The sequence below is a fragment of the Mastigoproctus giganteus genome, chromosome 14, assembly GCF_048544385.1.
Source record: "Mastigoproctus giganteus isolate SK-2022 chromosome 14, ASM4854438v1, whole genome shotgun sequence".
Classification (NCBI taxonomy): Eukaryota; Metazoa; Arthropoda; class Arachnida; order Uropygi; family Thelyphonidae; genus Mastigoproctus; species Mastigoproctus giganteus.
In genome coordinates this window covers 71,754,976-71,780,211 of record NC_143588.1, presented here as the reverse complement: position 1 = coordinate 71,780,211, position 25,236 = coordinate 71,754,976, and the positions used below count along the sequence as shown (strand labels likewise).

General features: G+C 39.7%; 1 protein-coding gene across 1 annotated transcript in view; it reads right to left on the bottom strand.

Annotated features, from left to right (window-relative positions):
- Positions 1 to 3,110: 3,110 nt before the first annotated feature.
- Orc4 (origin recognition complex subunit 4) overlaps positions 3,111 to 25,236 on the bottom strand; it is a 181,814-nt gene continuing 159,688 nt past the window's right edge. Inside the window, exons 11-12 of the mRNA XM_090388705.1 lie at positions 23,706 to 23,770; positions 3,111 to 3,303 (exon numbers count right to left, since the gene is read on the bottom strand). Coding sequence (XP_090244831.1) covers positions 3,118 to 3,303; positions 23,706 to 23,770 — 251 coding nt within the window. The 3' untranslated portion in view covers positions 3,111 to 3,117. The remainder of the gene's footprint in view (positions 3,304 to 23,705; positions 23,771 to 25,236) is intronic.

Genomic DNA, 25,236 nt, shown 5'->3' with positions numbered 1-25,236 from the left:
ACTCTCAGATTTACTGGCCCACTCTATTTCCCTGTACAATATCTTATTATACTCATCAGAGTCATTAGGCCTATAGCACACTCCTACTCTCAATTTTGATTTCCCTATGCTTATGTCGCACCAAACTGACTCGACACTGCCCTGTCCATCGATGTCGACTGGCTTCACTTCCTTGGACTTTATGTGTTTCTTAATTAATAGCATAACCCCTCCTCCCCTCCTGTCCTGTCTATCCTTTCTATACACATTGTATTCCCCAAATTCCAGTTCCGCATTACTTATATCTGTGTGACACCACGTCTCTGATATCCCAACAATATCTGCCTTTGATGTTTTGAGCAATACCTCAAATTCATCAAATTTATTTACCAAACTCCTAGCATTGGTGTACACGCAGGTATACATGCACCTGTTTCTATTCTTAGCTACCCTAACACAACCCATGTGTTTACTTGTACCGCAATGACTACCAGCAGTCTCTGAAATATCCTGCATCTTGTTTTTCAGACTTCTGCTCATTTCAATAGAAGCAGTGCAAGAATCACTTCCACCTCTGCCAGTGGCTACTGTTAATCTATTAGTCCTTGTATCCCCCCCAACTAGCAGTTTTCCGACCCACCTAACACTGCCTCGACAGCATCAGCAAAAATTCTTGCACCCTTTCTATTTAAGTGTATCCCATCCCTGTAGAAGCAATCTCTCCTGTTAACAAGTACAGTCCAGGCTGAAAAAAATTCTACCCCTTGAGCCTTGCACAATCCCTCCAGGGCCGAATTGATCGACAAGGCTCTCATCATATACTCCCTCCTATCGTGTCTGGGCAGAATTGCAGACACTTTCAAGTTCAACCCTAATTCACGGCTTTTTTTCAACAGTGACCTGTACTTGCTAAGTAATTCCGCCGGTCTCCTACTCTTAATATCATTAGTGCCAACGTGTACAACTATATCACCTTTTGTGCCCTTAAAAGATGATATCCGCTCTACAACGTCATCAACCTTTGCCCCTGGCAGACATACCCTGGTCCTATTCCACCTATCCTTTTTACAAAGTATGTTCCCCGTTTCCCTGACAATAGAGTCACCAACAACTACTAGTTCCTGTGGGACCAGCGCATTCTGCCTAGGGGGCTGCTTCTGTGTTGCCTGATGACCAAGTGCAAGCTCTGGCGTTGATGTGGGCAGCTGAGAGCTTGATGGGCCCCTCAATTTATTTCCTTCGAGGGCATCCACCCTGTCCTTCAAGCTCTCATAAAGGCCCATAACAACGCTGAGTTGTCGCCTGATTTCCTTGCACTCCTTACATCGTGCACACACAAAGACATCCCCCTTGGCAGTATCATGTCCCGTACCCGACTGCTCCGCAAACATCAAGCAAACAGTGCATTTTAATAGACTGTGATTCAGAGGGCAACTGCCCCCCTCAGTTCTCCCCTGAACCACAGCACTCCCATTAGCTTGAGCCTTTTGCTTTGCTGCTCTGGTCAGAGTCATGATTCCGATTTAATTCAATAAAATTCAAAACAAAAATTAAATCCTTAAGTTATATCCCAAAACAGTTATGTTATATATATATTTTTTTCGGTATCTAGTGTTTTCTACGAGTTCCCTTTATACAACTTCCGTATCACGTGTACCACTATAGTTATGTATTAATTATTTGTTACGATTAAGTCGTTATATATATATATATATATATAGAGTTAAAAGTACAATTTAATTGACAATAAAGTTTATCAAGATTAATAGATTTACTGATTAATTGACAATATTATATTATGCACTATACGACACTAAGCTTATGCTATCGTGTAAAAATGGCGGGAATTCACGAACGGTATTTCTACGGACTCGTAAGTATTGATTAGCTTCCAAATCTCGCTATCTCAATTTAGAATAAACTAAGGATCCTGACTAGGTCTATAATCTACTTATAGATGATAATTTGATATAACAGTTGGTTAATAAATCGACTAAATTTGGTTAAAAAAAAAATTTGGTTTGTGACACGTGGATTTGATACCGTTACCGATACTAAGTAATATCTACGAAATCTCTGTCTAAGTTAAACTTTAAACTAAGTATCGTAACTAGGAATATAAAGCTACTCTAGAAAATAAGTTAATATGACAATTTAAACTAATAAAGCAGAAAATAAATCAGGAAAAACTTCTCTGTTTGAAGAGCTTTAAGGAGCAATGTCCGCACAGGCTAACCTCGCACCCAGTTATCCCAAGAAATGTAATCCCAAGAAATTAATACTTTTAGTTTTGTTTAACATATCCTGACAACTGCATATAGCATTCAGAAAACCAAATGTTTTTGAATAAAATTTTAATTTTTGTATTGCAACATGTCTGTGAGAAAAGATATCTCTCTGATTCTTGTGTCATGAAACTTACAAGCCACTTGGATCCAATATTAAAAAAAAACATCTAGCACATTCTCTCAAGAGAAGTTCTTTGCAGTACAATGCTGACTCATTTTACAAACTGCAGAATTTTATCAAACACTCCCTCCCATAGATAGCGTTGGTAACACTGCTTCTTTCCCAAGCAACCAACACCATTAACACACTAGAATCCTTACTGTACACTTTGATGGTGGCTGTTTTTTAAACTGTCACATGCCAGCCTGATTGCTTTAATGCATCACCTTATGCATTGTACAAATGAAAAAGTGTCCACAACAAAACGTTTCACACAAATATGCAATAAATTGCACTTTCATGCACTTCAACACAATGAAATAACTGTTTTACAGAGTGGTCTGACTCAAGTTAAGTGCTCCACAGTACACACTGCCACTTTTCCAACTATTTTATTCTAAGCCATGGCACAACATACGTCCACTCCCATGTGTACTGACCTTGGAATAGATGAAAAGAAAGAAAAAAAAAAAAAAAAACATAGTAGTTATTTATACTTAACAGTTACTTTAAAGTAAGAAATTTAAATAACTTTTCTAAATATCATAGCCTGGAAATTGATATGGTCAGCTCTGATGTTTACGTATATTCATATGTACAGGTCTTTTTTTTTTTTTTTTATCATGTACACTTAAAAAAATATATTTTAAATTACACACACACACACCAGCTTTTAACAATAGCAAAAGTTCATTCAATTCCTGCTGATAGTGCCCACTGATGGAGTTGTGTAGGTAGATTAGAATATCTGGCTATAGCTTCCTTTACCTGTAATGGCTCAACTAGTAGTCTCATCTGACAGTATTGCTTCTGCACATGAAAATTATTTCCTCCTACAGGATGCACAAGTTCCAATGTTTGTAAATGTTCAAAAGCCTATTTTAAGGACAAAATATCAGGACGTTAGGGAAATCTAAAAAAAATATGTGTTCTGTAAAGCAGTGCTTCTCAAACTATTTGTGGTGAAGGACCAGTTTCTTTTATTTCAATCAGTTGTGGACCGATACTTTGGTAAAAATACAAATGGTTGCAGACCGGTGACGTCCGTGACAAATTGGAAATTCGTATTTCCAATTTGTATTTCCGGTTCGTCGCAGACTGGTAAAAACAGTTCACAGACCTGCACTGGTCTGCGGACCACACTTTGAGTAGCACTGCTGTAAAGCATATATATGTGACTGAAAGTAAACTATATGAAAGTGAATAAGTCAACACATAAAAAAAGATATATAATTCTGCAATAGCTGCAAACTAATAATCTAGCTTCTTGGAACATAAGTTATGTTGTGTGTGTAGATTGTGTAGTGTGCCCTCTTGCATGTATCCACCCCTGAAACCACCAGGGCAGATGTAGGCTGGGTTTTTATAAATTGGGAAACATTTTGCTGAGTTATTGCTTATCAGTATTGCAGAGTGAGTTATCTAAACCCCACATCACAAATTAAAAAAAGAATTTCACTAATATATTATTTATCTTTGTAGTAAATTAAAGATTTTAATTAATAAATTCTCAGAAATATACAGAAATTAAGCCATATGTTTTGGACCGTAAATGACACTTTTTTCCCCTAGAAAATTTTGCCTAAAATTCCCCTGCACCATATGGTTCATAGCTATACTAAGTGAATGTAGTGATGTCTTTAACTTAGGGAGAGAGAGAGAGAGAGAATGATCAAAATATCCACGTTTCCTTCTAAAAAAAAAAAAAAAAACCACTGTGGTAACCCTTTTATTACGTGACTATTTCAGAGCACACATAAGAGAGGCATCAAAAAGGACAGCTGCTGAATGAAACAGAATTGACATCTACTGCAGTTAGCTAAGGAATTAGCTGTAATTCCTTAGCTAACTGCAGTCAAACAACTAATATTATTTGACAGCAAATTGAAGGACAGTTTTTTTTTAATATAGTTTGACATGTAGCCTACTACTTTGCTTTTCATTTTTAAATTTTAAATGCTGCAATAGAGGTTATTTACACTTGAAATGAATACAACTATAAGTGTATATCAACACATTTAATCCTATTATCTTCAGCTGGAAAGCTTTTTCTTTCAAGCTGTTTGCAACTCACTAAAGGATCTATGCTTCTCATTGCCATGACTTTTGTTCCTATTTACCCATAATTACTATTTACACAATAGATTTGTTCTTGTAGTCCTCAGTCAGCTATATAAGCAATCATGGTGTGGGGGGGGGGGGATCTAGCATGAAAATTCTCTGAAGGAAACTCATTTCCAAGTCAAATTTCCAGATCAGCAAGAAAAGCAATGTAACTTATCTAAACAAATCCAGACTAAAGAGATACAGAGTTAGTTATTCCAGTGAATAAAGGGCATGTCATGGTGGCCTTACACAGATAGAATTCAGTATAGAATAAAACAATATATAAAGTAATCAGAATTCGTGGGATACTTGGTTCCTGGGCAATGCGACACTGTCACCCCTCTTGCTAGTGGACGAACCCACTGCTTGGTATACACATAGGTACACTGCATTCACGTAGACGGTAATTTGATGTCAGTATGGACAAATGTCATGATCAACTATGAAAGAGGGATGATGGTGCCCAAACACATCGGTCACTATCGTGGAGGTGGTACAGAAATTGCACTATCCCTGTTCGACAGTATCAAGAGTGTATCGGGAATATGCCATCTCCGGAATAACCTCATCGTGGACAGCACAGTGGGTGGATAAAGGTGGTGGGTCAATGTCTGCTTCGCATTGTTTCAGCCAACCAGAGTGACAGTGGCACAAATCACGACTTCAACGAGGGAGGTGCCAGAAATGTCTCCACTAAGATGATCAGGCAGGCGATCATTAGTTGCAATAGGTTATGGGAGCCACCAACTGACCAGAGTCCCATTCTTAATACCACGACACAGGACTCTACGCCTCAACCGGGCAAAAGAACATCAGCACTGAACCTTGGATGATTGGAGATGGATCTCCTGGTCCAATGAATCCCGTTTCCAGTTATTTCGAGCAGACGGGAGGGTGCGTATCTGGAGGAAACTGCACAAAGCTATGCACCTGTCATGTCAACAAGGAACTGTTCAGGCAGGTGGACGGTCAGTAATGGTCTGGGGCGTGTTCAACTGGCACATGTTGGGACCTCTGGTACATCTAGATGCATCTCTGAACGGTCCAGGTTACATGTCCATCCTTGCAGGCCATCTGCATCCCTTCATGGTCATAATGCACCTAGCAGGACCCACCTAGCATCTCCCCACAGAGTCATGGTGACTAGAACATGGTTTGAAGAACATTCCATAGATTTTACCATCATGGAATGGCCTCCCTGTGGAGCATCTTTGGGATGCTGTGGAAAGGTCTGTTCGAGCTTTGGATCCCACACCCAGGAATGTGACGATCCTGATGATCCAATTCATTCCAGAGGTTCTCTATAGGATTGAAATGAGGGATCTTAGCTGGCCAGTCCATCTTCAAGACCCCCATGTCAAACCAGCCTGTTACATTGCGAGCAGTATGACATGGAGCACTGTCTTGCTGATGCAGATATGGGCCCTGCACGACATATCATCGCCACAGTGTAAGTAACATTGTCCAGGATGTCTAGACAGACCTCAGCATGTGGTTTCTGCAAAAAAAAAAAAGGAAAAAATGAAAGGTCCCAGGAAAGATCACAAAAACAGCCCCAGACCACCAACATTGCCTCTACTAAACTTCACTGTTGGGATGATACAGTCTTCTCGGTAGCTTTTCCCAGGTATCCATCACATGCATGGGTGTGACAGACAGTCCATAGAGTGACTCATCACTCCAAGGCACAGCTTTCCATTTGTCTACAGTCCAAAAATGGCAGACCTTACACCAAGCTAGATGGAGTCTGGCATTAGTCAGGATGATTAGTGACTTGTGGATGGCTGCACAACTGTGGTAACCCAATATCATTCAGCATCCAGTGCACTGTACTGGTGCTGATGTGTTACAATCATCTCAGTGATTGTGATGTGTCAGCCTGTGTGCTGTGATACCAACCATTGACCTGCATTCCGAACAGATGATTCTTTGCAGGACTCTCCTACATGTTCTTCCAGCTTCAGAGGGTTCCCAGTTCATTTTGTGACAGTTTCAGGACCATTGCACTTCCATTTGCGGATCACAATGCCACCAATTGTTGACCTAGGAATCTTCAGTGCCATTGAAATGTCACATACATGCTGAATGCCTATGCGGTACCCTATTATCATTCCACACTGGAAGTCTGTTGATCACATTAACTTGCATTCATAATCAAGGCCTACAAGCAGATTTATAATTGTGCTTGACACATGGTGCTTGCATAGGACATGACCAACTATCAACAGAAATGTCCAGATATTAATATATTAATGGCAGGACAATGTATATAATAATCTATATATAGACACACACATAGGTGTTACAAAAATCCACTGCCACAAAAACTTGTAGAATATCGCAATAAATGTAATAGTCCTTGATGTTAGCAATAGCCGGTGTGCTGTAAAATGCTGTCTAGTTCTGCAGTGTTAACCACCAGGATTTATTTGTTAGTGCTATTGTCCAGGATGGATTATTCAGTAATAATCCATCCTGATATCATATATTTGGATTTCAGGAAAGCTTTTGACACTGTTGCGCATGGAAGACTATTGTACAAATTGGAGCAGAATGGTATTAAGGGTAAGTTGCTACAATGGATAAAAGGATGGTTAAGTGGGAGAAGACAGAGGGTGGTAATCAATGGGTGCTGCTCTTCTTGGACTAATGTTATTAGTGGAGTCCCACAGGGTTCGGTGTTAGGTCCACTGTTGTTTTGTATATTTATTAATGATATTGATGAAGGTATATCAGGCTTAATGTCAAAGTTTGCAGATGATACAAAGGTTGGCAGGGTTGTTAATGACAGTAATGGCAGTGTGCTACTGCAACAGGATCTAGATAATTTGGGCAGATGGGCTAAGAAGTGGCAACTGAAGTTTAACCTTGACAAATGCAAAGTACTGCATATGGGTAGAAGTAACCCCAGAGAAACGTACCAACTGTGTGGTACTACACTTAAGGTGGTAGAAAATGAAAAAGACCTGGGAGTAATTGTGCAGTCGGATATGAAGTTCTCTGAGCAATGTAGACAGGCTGCCAGGGCAGGTCATGGGGTTTTGTCAATGATATATAGGGATTTTGCTAGCAGGGAAAAGGAGGTGATTATCCCTCTGTATAAGGCAATGGTCAGGCCACGCCTTGAGTACTGTGTACAGGTCTGGAGGCCTCATTTTAGGAAGGATGTAGATTTACTTGAGCGTGTACAGAGAAGGGCAACAAGATTGGTGAGGGGAATGAAGAGATCCTCTTACCAAGAGAGGCTTAAGTTCTGCAAATTGCAGTGGCTGGAGACTAGGCACCTGCGCAGTGATCTGATTGAGGTATATAAGGCCTTGAATGGGTTGAGCACGCTGAATTCTGATGGGATCCTTCCACTTGTTCAGATTACGAACCTAAGGGGGCATAAATTCAAATTAAGAAAAGACAGATGTAGAATAGATGTGCGGAAATTTGCCTTTAGCCAGCGGGTGGTTAATTTCTGGAACAAACTTCCATCTGTTGTTGTGGAAGTTGATAGGTTGAATAAATTTAAGGAGGAACTGGAGAGGCATTTGGAGGGAATGGTGTGATTTTTTTTTTGGCTGATGCTGCATAAGCTCATACATTTGCTTTCTTGCATCACATGCCACCACTACTACTACTCCTCTACTACTACTATAAGAATATAAATCTACACCATGCAAGAGAAAACTCAGCCAGCATTACTGAATACTGCGTCTAGAAATCAGTGGGAGATCTGTGACAAATTTCAGTGGCTCTATCACCAAAAGCCAAAGATAATCCTCATATTTATTACAATATTTCAAGGATACTAGAAGCATTTCAGTCATCTCACTCTGTTAATCCACAAAAAATCTGAATGTATCAGCTCTTTTAGCTAAATATGATCTTAGAATCCCACATAAATTTGTTTAATAAGTTATCCAAAGGCAGCAATTATATATAATTCACAAAGAGTATCTCTACAAATTATGTATAGTTCAGAAATAGAAATAGCAGTAATAACAAAAGAGTTGACATTTATGAATGCATAGCACCAATGCATATATAGAACTTGACCATTCTTTCAGACACATGCTTCAATGTTAAAGCTTATTTCCATTTTACTAGCACTAGAGTGATGAGAATCCTCGCTGCGTGGGAAATACCCTTTAACAAACTGAAGTGTGAACATCAATTCATGGACAAATGATTGTTTTTTTTTTTTTTTTAATTTATTAATAGTGCTTTATCCGATAAACACTTTACAAAGGCATATTAGAAAATCAAGATCAATGGAATACTATTAAGAGAGACAATGCTATTGATTCCAAAAAGACTGTTGCAAAGAAATATTTCAGAGAGGAATTCTTAGCTTTAATGAATGACCAGCCAAGTGCAAAAGATTACAAGGAATGCAGTTAAACATCCAATGTAAATACAGGTTGATTCAAAAAGAAGTAAACACTAACGCTAATGAAATATTAACCACGCACAACAGTAAATTATTAGTATCAAACAATAAATAAACTGATTTTTTTTTAAAATTGTCATCAGAAATATAATTTCCATCACAACTGCCAGGGATAATGTTTTTAAAAAATTCTTTTATGAGGAGGGTTTGAAAATTTCATAGCCTGAGTATGAAAGGGGAGCAAAGTTAAAAATTTCTGTACTTAATGTATAACACTTCAGATACAGTAATACCCCGAAGTTATGCGATAGGTGGGTCCGACGAAAATCGCTTAAGTCAAATTCGCATAAGTCGGGGTACCACTTTGCATATAAATTTTGTTTAACTGGGACCAAGGACTAATAAAAACACTAGTTTAGAAGAAAAATATTTAATAAAATTGCAGTTCTTTATACATATTAATACAAAATATGTATTAAAAAAATAAATGATTTATGTAAAAAAGTTATTTCGATGTCGATGGCTTCATAAAATCTAACAAATTCGTCTGACGACACAGCACCTTTTTTTCACGCAGAATTTCTTCATAGCAAGCTAATATTTTTTTTATTCCTTGCTTTGTAGCTATAACATGTTCCTCGTTGCAGTCTATGTTTTCTAAAATGTTTAAGCCCTTTTCAATTGAGCTGAGACCTTCTGTCAAGCTTGCAATTGTCATGTGCTTTTCTGGTGGAACTGGGTCTGAAGTGTTGGATACTTCAGTGACGTTTTGCTCACGCATCTCTATGAGCTCATTCATTGTCAGCTCCTGACTATGTGAATCCAACAGCTCGTTGACATCATCACCACTGACTTCCAAATCTAATTGCCTGGCAAGATTAACAACTTCTTCTATCACATGAGCGACATGATCAGTTTCTGGCGTTGTTTTCGTCTCGGTTTTGAAAAAAAAAATGGACAAAGTTACTTCCAGACACCATTCAATGTTTTTTTATGAATTTCATCCCAAGATTCTTCAATGATTCTTACAGCATCTAAAACATTGAATTGTTTCCAAAACTCTAACAGATATCTCACTATTTTGTCTCATAGCTTCATTCAGACGTGCAAACGAACGCCTCGTGTAGTAAGCCTTGAATGTTTTGATGACTCCCTGGTCCATCAGTTGAAGCAAGCTGATTGTGTTTGGAGGCAAAAACAACTTTCACACATGGGTCGAAATTAATTAGGGTGGCAGGAGGGTAACCAGGTGCATTGTCAATAAGAAGCAACACTTTAAATGGAATCTGTTTAGACTTGCAATAACGTTCAACTTCGGGTATGAAGTGGTGACCAAAACCAGTCCTCAAAAACGGAAGCTGTCACCCAAGCTTTATGATTTGACTTCCAAATCACTGGTAAGCTAATTTTAGATATACACCAAACGAAAAAATCAGGAACCGCGTAACTCCGAGTTCGCGTAAGTCGGGGTATTACTGTAGTACAGAAATCATCTTTTCTCCCCTTTCATACTCAGGCTATGAATTTTTCAAACCCTCCTCACAAAAGCCTTTTTTAAAAACATATTATCCCATTCAAGTAATTTTTTTTTTTTTTTTGTTACAGGTCCTAAAGTTAACAAAGCTGTGTAAATGATGAAAGATGTATGAAATCAGTCACCATGCAGTCATCCAATATTTGAGAGGGGGAAAAGGACTAATTCAAAAGGCAATTCATGTGATCACCACATTAGGGTGGATACCCCTTCCTATTCCATCGTTAAGTGGCCAGCAGTGATCCTGGACAAAGACCTACACTGTGCAAGACCTGCAAAGTCCATCACTCCAGAAGTTGACAATGTGCATTATCTGGTTATCAGTGATAGACTAGTGATAGTTTGGTACACTGCCATCATCTTGGGCATCTCATCTGAATGTGGGTACCATATAATAACAGAGGTTTTCACTATGAAAAAAGATGCTAGCATGATGGGTCTAAAAGATGACTGCAGATCAAAAACACACAAGAGTTGTCAAGTCAAGTGAACATTTGCCCTGTTTTCAAGAAGACCCAGCAAATCTTGTAAGGTTTGTAACCATGGAGAGATATAGGTCCGTCACTTTCAGCAAGAGATAAAGGAGCAGTCCAAACAGTGGACGCACAGCTCTTCTTCCCCACACTACCTCCAAAGAAAGCCAAATCAATTCCTTCTGTGGTCAAGGTGATGGCAACAGTTTTTCTTTTTGGGATGCTGATGGAGTGCTGCTAGTCGATTAGCTTCAAAAAGGTCAGACAGTCACAGTGGCATATTACACAGACCTTGAAAGGCATTTGCATGAAGACATCAAAGACAAATGCCATGGAAAACTTAGCAAAAGAGCTTGTTCCACCAGTATAATGCACCTAATCACAAGTCTGTCATGCCATGGCTACACTGAATGAGTGCTGCTTTGAAATCTTGGTCCATTCTCCATGTTCACCAGATCTAGCACCATCGGACTTTCACCTATTTCCTAATTTAAAAAAAAATGGGGCTCTGTCCCTATGGGCATTTACTTTACAGCTGTAGGATTTTGTGCTCCTCTGAGTTTGCGCAATAAAATAGTTTTAAGACAATATTCCTAGAAAAGAAGTTATACAGAGAATATATTATCACATGGTGAGTGCAGTTTTGGACTTGAGTCGCTTACTTTTCAGATATTGTGCATTTGTAAGGATTAAAGATTTTCTAATGTTGAATCTGCAATGGCTACCATATAACCTTGTGCTGTTGTTATTTGGTTTTTAGGAGCATTAGCAACTAAGGCCATATTGCTCCAGGAATATGCGGTGGTCATTCCCTGACCTTTCCGCATCCTCCGTATTTGGTGGTGACGATAACCTTGCGCATAGAGACTGATGTGAAATATAAAAAAAATTTAAGGTTAATGACTTCTTGTTGAAAAAGGAACAAAGGATTTGGTAATTGTACAGTGGTCCTTTGGAAAGGCCTAACCTATAGTTATAAGAACATATTCTTTTTCTTGAATACCAGCTTATTCTAGAGTTAATATTTTATTTGTCTTGAAGTTACTGCTTTTTGATTTTTTTTTGATTTGGTAGTTGTTGGCGCATCGGCTTCTGTGGCCATATTGCACCTCCCAAGGTTTTTGCAGTACTTTGATCCAAGCCCGAGGCGGGAATCGAACCCGCGACCTTTGGGTTGCCGGGCAGGTACTTTACCCACTCGGCTAGCCCGGTCGGCGAAGTTACTGCAGCAACCATATTGACTTCTCCTTTATTAGTTGAAACTAGCTACTGCGGTGCCACCTACATATTGGACTTGTTCAATTGACTTATTTACTAAGATAGTTTTATGGGCTAAGGCCTCAAACTAGGGAAAGATTCACTAAATGGACAAGTAAGCGCAATTGCACCGTATTGGTATGTAGTGAATCACCGAAGTAGGTGAAATGGCATCATTTTTATTATATCTCATATTGTAAAAACCTTCACAATGAGTTGCCCTGATATTGTACTACCTCGAATAAGCAACGCTTCACCACTGGAGAAGGTTAATGTCACTTATTCTTGGTGGATACCACCACCCAGACGGCACCATTTCGAGGCTTACTGGCCTCTCTTCAGTGGGCAGGTTACCTTAGTGTTGCAATAAGTGACTAACTAACTTATCTGTTTAGTAAATCTTTCCATAGTTTGAAGCTTTAACCCAAAAAGCTTAGCCTGTACTATTGCACACCACCTGGCATCTCATATTGTGGAGTTATACTTCATAACTGGGTTGTCACTTATTGCAAAACCTGGTACCTATCCTCCACCGAAGGCATGAGGTGTCTGTAATGGCCTCAACAATTCTATATGATCTATTATATCCTTGAACCCTGCCTCCATGCGTGTAGGGCCCTTGGATACAGGCAATGTCTATTTTTCTTCCATGATAATTTTGATTTGGTCTACAAGGCTTGGCCATTATTCTGATTATGGGAATGTTCCATAATTTATTTTCTGTTTCAATTGGTTGACTGCTTATATATACAGGGCACTTGGGATCCCTAAGGGAATGACTGCAAGGCAGCCCAGCAGTTTTACAATTTGGGCACTTTGCCTCTTGGGTTTTTCTACATTCCTTGTAGCCATGGCCTCTGACAGTGCAGTGGCCACAGGTTTGCTCTTTTTAGGAACAGGTGTGTGAAGTGTGCCCAAATGTCAAACACCTGCAGCACTTAGGTATTAGGAAATGTTCCCTATACCTATGGAAGCTTCCCCAGCCAATATATATCCTCTGTTAGTTGCTAAGTAATTTCCATATTCTAGGTGAGATTTCAGCAATCCATTTGGTGGATTGTGCTGACCTGGCTTTAGAGTTATATCTTAGTGTAAATTCTCTGTTCAGTTCTTATTTAGTCATGAATTCTTGAAAATTCTTTTCATAAATTCCTGCTGTGATATCACTTTTGGTCTTGTTGTCAATATTAAAGATAATGATGTTTGGGCCTCTGATTTTGGGTTTGTCCTTTTTCAGGCCCAGCTCATTTACCTTGGGATTATTCCTGATTTCGTCTGCACCAGTTTTAGTGGCTGCCTCAATTATCAGTACAGTCTGTCTGGTTTTCCTGAGTCCCTTGATTTTTATTGATTTGAACTTGTTTTCCAAGTTTTCTGCGATGGCTTGTTTTATGGCCTCACTTGCGTTAAGTCTGGAGCCTTCAGAAGGTCTTAAGGTGACCACATTTTCATCGTTATCCTCTTTAGGTAGAGTTTCTTGTTTCCAAGATATACTGGGAATCTTGTTGTTCTTTAATGCTTGTGTATAAGATTGAGTTTGTTGCTTCTGTATTTCAATTTCTGTCTCTTTTGTTCTCAAAATTTGATTTTCTATGTGCAGGTAAGTCACTGCACATTCAAGTATTGTCTAGTACTGAATTATCTTTTCTCTAGTTGTAGCTGTGACCCTGCAGGATTTATTTGTCATTAAATGCTCACGTTTGAGCCTGGTCATGATAATTTTATCCAGGGCAGTGCCAGCTGCCTGGGAGGAAGTATCTGTGTGCTCTATATTGACTTTGTTGGAATCCTGGGTAGGTATGTTCCTCAGGTTTTGGGGACTCAGTAATAGCTCAGGTTTTTGTATTTTGCTTCTTTTTTGAAGCAGAAGCTGGAAGGATTTCTTCATCCTCTGAGCTGATTTGCACATTTACTTTATTGTTTGTACAAGTATAGTGCACTTTAGGTTCCAGATTATGACTGCCAGTGTCTGAATCTGTGCTCATTTCTTTGGAGAATTTCCCACCACTTTCATCAATCAAATACTTCACTAATCAAAGATTGGTTCAACTTAAACTTAGCTTCTCAACTCTCAGGGTCCAAAGAATCCAGAAATAAGTTATAAATGAAGTAGCTCTTTACTGTAGGATCAGTATAAGAGTGTAAGCTTGGTTCTGTAAACAGGAGAGGGATGGAATCAAGTGATAAAGTCAAGTGGATAGTCAATTCGAAAATTACAAATGTTTTGGCACACTTAACAGTCTTACATAAATTGCACGTTGTTTTAGTGGGATCCATGGTTATCTCATACTCACCTTTGAAGTTCAGCCAGATGTGAGTATGGTAAGAGAATCCCTCCAAGAAGCAGATAACCCCTAAACAATAACAACAGCGACTACCACTGTTAGCATTCAGAAAGTTGGAGTGGTCAGATACAGCAAAAAACCTCAGAAATATTGTTAAAATGAATCTCAGTAATGTAACTCTATTTTCTTGCATTTAAGGAAATAACACATTCCATTTCTATAAAATAAATAAGCAGAAATCATGCAAGAAAGGCTCCTACCTTGATCACTAATGCTCACCCGATTGTTGTCTTCTGCCATATGCAGTGAAGTTTTCTTTATTCTCCCCTAGTGGAGATATTCCACCATCTACATCAAGCACATGTATGTGCTTGATGCTACATGTGGTACATCAAGCACCATGTATATATATAGGTAAGACGACTCTCAGAACATCTATTCAAATCCACCTTGTTTCATTGTACATTATATACAGACTTGAGGTTGTCACAGACATTCTCTCAGATATGTCAGACAAGCTGTACTTGCTACCTGGGAGTCTAAAACGCTGATGGAACTGATATTCGGGTGCCATTCAAGTCAGGTTGACCCAATTTCGGTGAAGTCCGGACGATCTGTGACAGCCAAATCCTTTGCTTCCACCTTCACAATGGTAGGACTATTAGTAACCCTGGGTATAACCTCCATGCACATGCACACTGTGGGTGACCACCCAGGTGTGAACCAACGTAAGCAGGGGTCAAGGTGTGGCGCACATACCACATGGAGGATTGCCACCCCTCTGTGTTACCAGGCAATACTAGGTGGTAGATGACTCTCGTCAACTGGTGAAATACTACCACTTTCTTTATTGGAGGATCGAAGTGGTGGAACCCATGTTTAGTCTCCAGCGCTAAGTTCCGGTCAACCCTTCCCCATCTCTTCCATCATACAATATGACTGATGACTTCTGAGGTTATGATGGACATCATGGTGAGATCCAATCTTCCTTACATTTTGAGGGTACAGCTCTAAAACGGTATTCACAGGCTGGCTGCTAGTTAGTACACTGAACCGAACCTACTGGTAACTCTTTATGATGCTTCCGGATCATCTAGTGTATATAATCTTGCTACCTCTACTCTGCCAGATAGTGACTTGGAGTCCAGGTAGTGTGTATGCGGGGGGGGGGGCATTGTAGAGGCCATGTTATGTCAAGGATCTGGGTATATTCTTACCATATGTATGCCATATCCAAAAATTTCATTACTGCATACAGCATGCCCCCCCCCCCACCTTTTCTTACTACTGCATACATGACAAATTATCAAACTAATAGAGTAAGCTTATCTGCGAAAAGATCTAAACTTCCCAAACACTTCCCAGTTCATTTCAAAAATATACTTGGTCTCAATTTTAATCACAACAATGTCCATTTCCACTTGCAGCCTGCCAAACCCCATATGCTTTTTCTGACAGAATCTCAGTTATCAGTTGATTCAACCACAGCTCATCTCAGTTGCCCAAATTATTCGCTGTATGATTCCTTTCGTCTCAAAGGTGGTACTTGTGCATATGTCCATTCCAATATTGACTGTCAGAGATTTCGTAATTTGGAATCTCCTCTTTTCGATCTTCTCTGGCTTAAAATCTCTCTACCTCATTGTGTCAAATTCATCTGTTGTCTCTATCGTTCTTCCAACTCCACTAATCACTTGGAACTCTTTGACTTCCTCTCTTGCAACTTGACTTTCTCCAGTCCAACTTTCCTAACAGTGAGATAATTTTCCTTGGTGATTTTAATGTTCACAACTCCAGCTGGCTTCCAATTTCTAGTCACACCAACCCAGCTGGTCGAGATGCCGAGGCTTTTGTAATTACTAATGACCTTGCACAGATTGTTCATTTACCTACAAGAATACCGGACAGTCCTAACCAAACAGCCAACACACTTGATCTTTTTCTCACAAACAACCCTTCTAAGTACACAGTCAAAGTGAGTGGTCCTTTCTTCTTCTTCTTCTTTGGTCCTTAGCTGGCAGCTGGGGGAGGCGGTTGGCCACGCAACCAGTATGCTGCTGTAGGTGCCACAGGGTTTCGGACTTGCTCTGTGATGTTCTTCCATACCTTACGATCCATGGCTTCAGTCCTGGCCTGGTTAAGGTCGAGACGTCGGCTCTTCAAGTCATCTTCCACTTGCTTGGCCCACGTTTTCCTAGGCGCAGTCCGTTGGATGCTCCATTGGGTGGGTCGTTGTCTCCAAAGGAGTGTGGATGGTATTCTGTTCGTGCCCATTCTACATACGTGGCCAAACCATCTGAGCCTTCGCTTCTGGATTTGGTCAGCAATGGTTGGTTGCTGTTGGCATCTGGCACGGATGGTATCATTAGTGATGCGGTCGCGAAGAGAGATGCCCAAGATCTGCCGCAGGCATCGCATTTGGAATACCTCAAGTTTGTTCAAATCTAATTTGAGACAAATCCATGTTTCCGATCCGTAAAGAAGAATGGGCAGAATCAAAGTCCGGAAGAGTCGGATTTTAGTCTTTGTGGAAATGTTGGTCCTCTTCCACAGACACCATTTGAGCGAGGCGAACGCAGTGGCCGCCTGTCCAATTCTGCTGTGGATTTCCATGGTGGATGCAACTTTCTTCTCCTGGACCAGCGACCCAAGGTATTTAAAGTCCTGCACTTGCTCGATCTGGACGCCTTCGAGATAGATGGTGGCTTGCGACCCATCTGTTGTCAGGGCCTTTGTCTTACCAGCATTGATCTTCAAACCGTATGGCCGGGCAATGTGGGCAATGTCGTAGAGGATGTCCGTGGCTTCAGCGTCGTTACCGGCAAGGATAGCACTATCATCAGTAAACATCAGGTCAGTCACATAGTGATCCTTGTCATATTGTATGCCCTGTCTGTTTCTGAATGCTTGCCTCATAATGGCGTCGACCACGATGTTGAAAAGCAACGGGGAGGCTACATCCCCTTGGCGGACTCCAGTTTGGATGGTAAATTCCTCAGATAAATCGTTCTGGATGCGCACCTGGCTGGTTAAACCGTTGTATGCAGTTTGGAGGAGTGTGATGACTTTTCGAGGTACATGTTCAACCTCTAGTAGTTTCCATAAGGCAGGCCGGTGGACACAGTCGAAAGCAGACTTAAAGTCAATGAAAACAATGACGGTTCGCTGTCCACACCGGATCCTCTCCTCCATCAGCTGACGAATGGCAAAGATTTGATCACAGCATCCTCGCCCAGGTCTAAATCCTGCCTGTTCTTCTCGACTGGTTTGCTCGCGATGTTTTTGCAGTCTTGACTGGATGATCTTCATAAAGACCTTTCCGATGATGGAAAGGAGGCTGATGCCACGGTAGTTCTTGCAGTCCCGGTTATCACCTTTCTTGTGGATCGGTACGATAATGGCTTTCCTCCATGTTAACGGAATTTGTTCAGTGCACCAGATGGTTTTGAGGAGTGAGTGTAGTCGGCGAAGCAGTACATCTCCCCCGGCTTTGATTGCTTCTGTGGTGACTTGGTCCACTCCTGGTGCCCTGCCATTCTTCAGGGATTGTATGGCTGCTTTCACTTCTTCTACTGTAGGCTCAACATCGACCATGGAGACCTCAGGGGGGTCGATCGAGAGTGCTGTTGCTGGCGGTCCCTGAGGTGGGTCGTGATTATACAAAGCTTTGAAGAATTCACTCCACCGTTGCAGGCGTTCGGATGGTGATCGCACGAAGGTCCCATCAGCATTCTTGATGTTGTCACTAGTCAATTTGGTCTTTCCACTCAGACATCTGAGGGTGCGGTAGAGAGTGCGATACTCGTTTTTGGATGCCGCCACTTCAAGATCGTCTGCCACTTGGTTCCAGTATGCTTCCCTTTCTGCTGTCATTCTTTGTCGGACTTCTCGGTTTAGCTGCCGGTACCGTTCAAAGTCGACCAACTTTGCCTGTTTCCGTTTGTCCACGAGGTCGAGGCACTCGTCTGATATCCATGGTTGCGTTCGACGTCGGGCAGGTGGACATAGGGGCTTGGCACATTCCAGGATGGCATCAGAGAGTGGTCCTTTAGGCACATCAAGACCACAACTTGGTGATTGTCTCTTCTCCAATGGAGCCTTTATCTCATGGCTACTCCCAACCTCATATTGTTTGGCATTACAAGAATGCAAAATGGGATGACCTGCGAGATTCCTTTTCTTCTTTTCCTTGGTTGGATTACTGTTTCAAAACTTCTGATGTCAACGTTTGCTCAGATTGTGTCAGTGAAATTATTCTTGCAGGAATGGAATCCTTTATCCCACACTCCACTTTAAAATCTCGTCCTTTATCTAAACCTTAGTTTTCCAATAAATGTGCTAAGGCTGTTCAAGAGAAGAACATTGCATATCGTAATCGGCTTGTTTCTAATTCTTCAGTTTCCTTTTCTGCTTACACCAAAGCTCGCAACAATTGTAAAGCAGTTATTAATCAGTCTAAATTAGAGTTTGAACAGGCTAAGAGGAGAAAACTTGCTTCTTGCCCTAATGGTAGCCGAACATTCTGGTCTCTTGCCAGAGCTATTGGTCACAACTTTTGCCCATCTCTGCTCCCACCTCTGTCCAAACCAGATGGTTCTGTTGTCACTTCAGCCAAGGATAAAGCTGACCTGCTAACATCCCAATTTTCTTCCAGCTCATGTATTAATGATCTTGGTAAAACACCTCCCACCATTCCCAACACGCTCCATTCAATGGCTCCTGTGGTCTTCTGCCAAAAGGATGTCAGAAGGATTTTGACGAATCTTGATGCTAAGAAAGCTCCAGGTCCCGAGGGTATTTCTCCACTTGTTCTCAAAACCTGTGCTCCTGAACTTACTCCTATTCTTTGCTGCTTTTTTTCACTTTCTTATTCCAAAGGTGTTTTTCCTTCTGCTTGGAAATTTGCTCATATCCAGCCAGTTCCTAAAAAGAGTGACAAATCTTTCCCATGCAATTATCATCCCATTGCAATTAACCACCAACTCTTAAACTACTTAGAAACTTTCCGTCTGATCAACGATCGCCAATATGGATTTTGTCAGTGCCGATCCACTGGTGATATTCTGGCTTATGTAACCCACTTTTGGACAAATTCAATGGAAAAGTTCGGGGAAACACAAGCAGTTGCTCTTGACATCTGAAAGGCTTTCGATCATGTTTGGCATAAAGATCTCCTAAAAAACTTCCATCTTATGGTTTGCCAACTTTTATTTGTAACTGGTTATCCAGTTTTCTATCTGATCTCTCACTGAGGGTGATGGTTAGATAGTTAGTTATTTGGTTTTTAGGAGCATTAGCAACTAAGGCCATATTGCTCCGGGATATGCGGTGGTCATTCCCCGACCTTTCCGCATCCTCCATATTTGGTGGTGACGGGCTCGAACCCTGGTCTAATCAAGAAGCATGTGCTACACACTGCTGCTCCTTCCCACCTGGCTACGGAGGTGCCGAGGGTGATGGTAAATGGCTCTCTGTCTTCTAAGTTCTCCACTAATGCTGGTGTACCCCAAGGTTCAGTTCTTTCCTCCACTCTTTTCCTCTTGTATATTAATGAACTTCTGCTATTGAGACTGCCTTGCCCTGCTCAATCAGCTTCAGCTTCTCGAATATTCATTGCCAATTCATTAAATGCCGATTTCAAGGTAATTCTCCAGTGGGGCAAAGACAACTTAGTTGATTTCAATATTTCTAAAACTCAGTCTTGTCTTATATCTTGCAAAAAGGATTCTTCTGCTCCTATGCTTATCTTTGGTGACACTCCAATTTTTAGGCAAAATGATATATCTGTTTTAGGGATTAGCCTGACTTCTAATCTCTCTTGGCACAAGCACATTACAAATATTGCTTCCTCTGCATCTAAAAAACTTGGTTTTCTCTTTCACTCTCAGCGTTACGTTTCTTCTAAACAGCTGTTCACTCTGTACAAATTGCAAATCTGCCCTACCATTGAATATTGTTTCCACATCTGGGGCAGTGCCCCCAAAACTTCTCTCAGGCTTCTAGATTCCATACAGAAGACGGCAGTTAGGTTAATTAATGACTCCTCTCTAACAGAGTCTCTCCACTCGCTGTCTCATAGACGTACTGTTTCTGCTGCATGCCTTTTCTACAGATACTTCCATGGGTACTGTTCTTCTGAATTGCCTTTATAATTCCCACTCTCTCTCTTTCAAAACAGTCCGAACATGTGCCGCCACCAGCCAACATCCATTTACTGTCCAACTTCAAACTCACAGAACCAACTTTTCATCTTCCTCGTTTATTCATTCAACTACCGTTTTCTGGAACAACCTTCCTTTGTACGTATTTCCTGAAAATTACAGTCTACAGAAGTTCAAGTCTAATGTCAACAAATATCTTCTTTCGTCTTCACAACCTCCAACCCAAGCACGGTACCAAGTACTATAGGTTCTAATACCTCATTTTTGGGGTTTTCATAAAAAAATGACTCTGCAAAACAGTTCTAGTAGATGCAACACCTAAGGTCTCAGATTATAAGACAAAAAATGATAATGATAATAAAAAAATTTTAAAAAAAATCAAAAAAAAAAAAAAAAAAAAAAACACACACATCTTTGGAGGCCCAGTCCAGAGTAAAAAAAATCACTCCTTCACATTCGCTCAAAGCATCCAGACCCAATCAGATATATGTTAACTTAAGACTTAAATATCAACTATCTATACAGAGATCTATGTTGAAATACTACTTTCGAGAGCCCTTGAAAAGCATCAAATTTATGCTGCTCAGAGAGAAGTAAAACTTCCTGCCCAGGTATCAAGGATCCAATAACTCCACAAAGTGCCATCCTGTAGGTCTCATAGATAGAACAATCATACAAAATGTGATACCAGTCCTTATTAGTGCCACACAGACACCTATCAGTATCGATCAGTCCAAGTGCAAACAACTTCCAATTCAGAGATCCATGGCCTGTCACCAAAAACAGCGCTTCCAAGCCAGAAGTAAACCAACTCATAACATGCCTATTAACCAAAAATGTAACATCAAGGATAAATTGTTGTGTAGCTCTTCCTGTAGTTCCAATATCCCATTGTGTTTGCCATTTGTTTATGATTTCATTAAGACACCGCTTTCTGTCACTATTAATACCAGTAAAATTATTAAGCTCAATACAATACCTAAAATCGTAGTGGGTATCTGTCTCTTTATACAATAACACAATCCACAGTATACAAGAAACAAGTCCAACAGAATCACTCCGGCCAAGAATTGCACAGCGGCTGCTGAAACTGTTTGACATGCTCTCAAAATACTGAGGAGCATCGACCGCTGAATTGAATTTAACTTAGTTTGTATCCTGACAATTGTAGCCCAGTAAAACCAGGCTCCAGCAGCATACATTGTCAAATGGGAGGAAAACTGCTGTGTAGTACAGAAAAAGAGCCTTCCACGACAAACCCCAATCTGCTTTAGACATCCTAATAATGGCACCGGAGAATTTTCTTACTTTATTACTAAAATATTGTAAATGTGGAGCAAACATTAACTTATAATCAATTAACAAGCCCAAAACTAATATGATGCTATTTTTAAAAAGTCTCAGTAGGACTTATAGTAAGCTTGTAATTTTTTGCCCAGAAGTACAAATTATTCAATACCATATTAGCCTTATTCTCCAAATCAAACCTTGACCTACCAGTAATTATTATTGTTAAGTCATCTGCAAAAGCAATGATTTTTGTGTTTGGGAAAGATTGAACTAACCAATTGTGCAATACCATATTCCAAATAAGGGGTCCCAACACTGATCCTTGTGGACACCCTCACAATACCTGCTTTTTAACATAATAATATTGTGATTTTACCACCACATATGTTTGTGAAATAATTTCTAAACAACGTATATAGTTGCAAGGGGAAGTCAGCAACTCTTAATTGTTCAAGGGCAGACTGCCACCAAAGGGAGTCAAAAGCCCCCTAAAAATCCACATAAATCGCTACTTCGTACTTAGACATAGAATTAAAGACATTAATATGTGTCATAAAGTCGACCAGAGCATCCTCACACGATCTGCCATACTGATGTGCAGAAACCATATCACAAGCTGTCATTAACTACATCTGCATCAAGCACAGCTTTGCAGCGTGCAAATGTTCACCGTGACCCCCTTTTATCGTACTCCATTACAGATAGGACAGAAACTGTCTTTTAAAAACTTTATGGAAGGACAGAAACAGAAAGAATAGCTGCAACTCCCCTGCTGTACTGTAAAGACAGTACAGCAGGGGAGTTGCAGCCATTCTCTTATTTAAGGAGCATATTAAATCTAAGGCATTACATACAGTTGGCATGGCTGGCTAGTGCAATGTTGACTCAGTTTGGTGTGACAAACACTGGGAAAACAAACCTGAGAGCAGGAGTGTGTTATAGGCCTAAAGACTCTGATGAGTACAATGAACAGCTGTACAGAGAAATACAGTGGGCTAGTAACATCAGAATTTCTTATAACGGGGGATTTTAATTTTACAGATATTGACTGAAACTTGTGGGTTGGTCACACACACACACACTACCAAGACTTGTGGATTTATTAGATGACTGTTTTCTATAGCAGCATGTTAGGGAAGTGCAAACATTCAACAGGATGACTGGAAATGCTGCCCAGAGATACATGCTTCAGTGTGTATTAGCAATATATATGGGCCAGAATGGTATAGTCTCTATACATAACTACATCCCAAATTTTGGGATGCAGTTATGTATAGAGATCATTTAAAAGATTTAAAGAAGGCAATGAAGATGTTTCACAGAGTGGACATGCATACCACAGCTCACAAAACCAATACAAATGTTTGAAGAATGAAATTTAGTTCCTTCAGGCTGATTTGCTAGCATTACACTTAATTGCTGAAAAGTTAATTTTCAGTTAAAAAGTTTCACACAGCTTGATCATATTCACTATACTGGCTCTTTACAACTTTCTTTTTCCTAAGTTTAAAACCTCAACAAAAGGAAAAAAGATTTTCCACAAATGTAAGCGTGTAAGAGAATATGAAGATGTTTTAAAGATATTTTAAAAGAAGTTCTGAAAATGCTTTCAACATTGGTGGCACTGTTGCATTGAGTATGAATCTTTGCAAGTGAGGGAGGGAATATTCACTGATGCATACAAATAAAAATATTCTCTACTGAAATAATACTTTATGGTCACATTTTACATATGTGATAAAATTGTATTCTATATTGATCTACAACAGTTTTAAAAAAAAAAAAAAAATTTACCTTCATAACAACAGCCATGTCAAAGTCCTGCTGTGTACTTCCTTTACGTACGAATTTTTGATATTCTGCAAAATGATCATTTTCTTTTAGATTAAACAAAAATCATTATTCTGAAGCTGATTAAACAAAAATCATTATTCGGAAGCTTAAAACGAAGTACAGGTAGGCCTCGATTTACATCGGGGTTAGGTTCCTGGGGTGAGTGGCGCAAATGGAACCCTTTATATAATGGAGTCAATCGAAAATCACAGGGTTAGGTTCCGGGCACCAAAAATTTTACCTACCACTTTGCATTGATTATTTTATTAGCATTATTCATAGTTGCAGTAATAGTCGATGGAGGCATATTCATAGCCCTACACACACATTAGGGCAGCTTTCATCAGATTCTATCCTCTGAATATTGCACTAGGATCAATTAACCACTTTTACCAGACATGGAATCTCTTTATTCTATTAAATTAAAAACTTTATAACACGATGGCAAAAACTGCACACGACTATCACTATTATTATTTAATTTATTAATAGCACAATTATAAAAAAATTTTAGCGTAATAAATTTCCAACACGTGTAAATAGCGTAAACAACAACCAACTGAATGCTTCACCGCACTGACCTTTACCACCGCATTCACCAGTGGCTACTTTGAGGGCAGGAATCTTTCTCGTCTCTGATGTACAGATGCGCTAATTACTGATTGGCTCAGATTGTCCTAAATCACATGAACAGTGCATGATACATAGCACAGTATGATGCCGATAAATTGTCTGACGATTTTAAACTTTCAATTTATAAAGAAATTGCAAAAATAAATAAATAAAAATGCCATTGTGGTCAGTGATCGGTGCTATTGCAAATCTGCACAAATCGGACCAGCGCAAAATGAGGGCTACCTGTACTTTAAGACATTAAAGAATCAAAACTTAAATTCTGGAAAATTCAAAAATTCATTAAATTAAAATTATTAGTAATAAAATACTCCACAAATTGATTAGAAATGTACTGAACTAAAAAACAGATATTTAATAGTTATATGTTTGGGGGAAACTAAATTTTTATGGGATACTGCTGTGCAATACTTCCGCATGCTCAGATTAAGAATCTGAGGAGGGCATAGATTCAAACTGAGGAAAGACAGTTGTAGAACAGATGTGTTTGCCTTTAGCCAGCAGGTAGTTGATTGCTGGAACATACTTCCATCTGTTGTTGTGAAAGTTGATAGCTTAAATAAATTTAAGGCTGAACTAGACAAACATTTGAAGTGACCAAGATGGATAAAATGGGAAGGTGTTTTTTTTTGGCTGATGCTATATAAGCTTGCTTTCTTACATCATATGCCTTAACTAATGCTAATGTTAATTTTGTAAAGAAAGTAATTTAAGAATTTTACGTACTAAAAGAATTTCTTATAAAAAAAAAAAATGCTTAACTAGGCTAGTATTTAATACGGATCTTAACTAGGCTAGTATTTAATACAGATTTTAACTAGGCTAGTATTTAATATAGATACTAACTAGGCTAGTATTT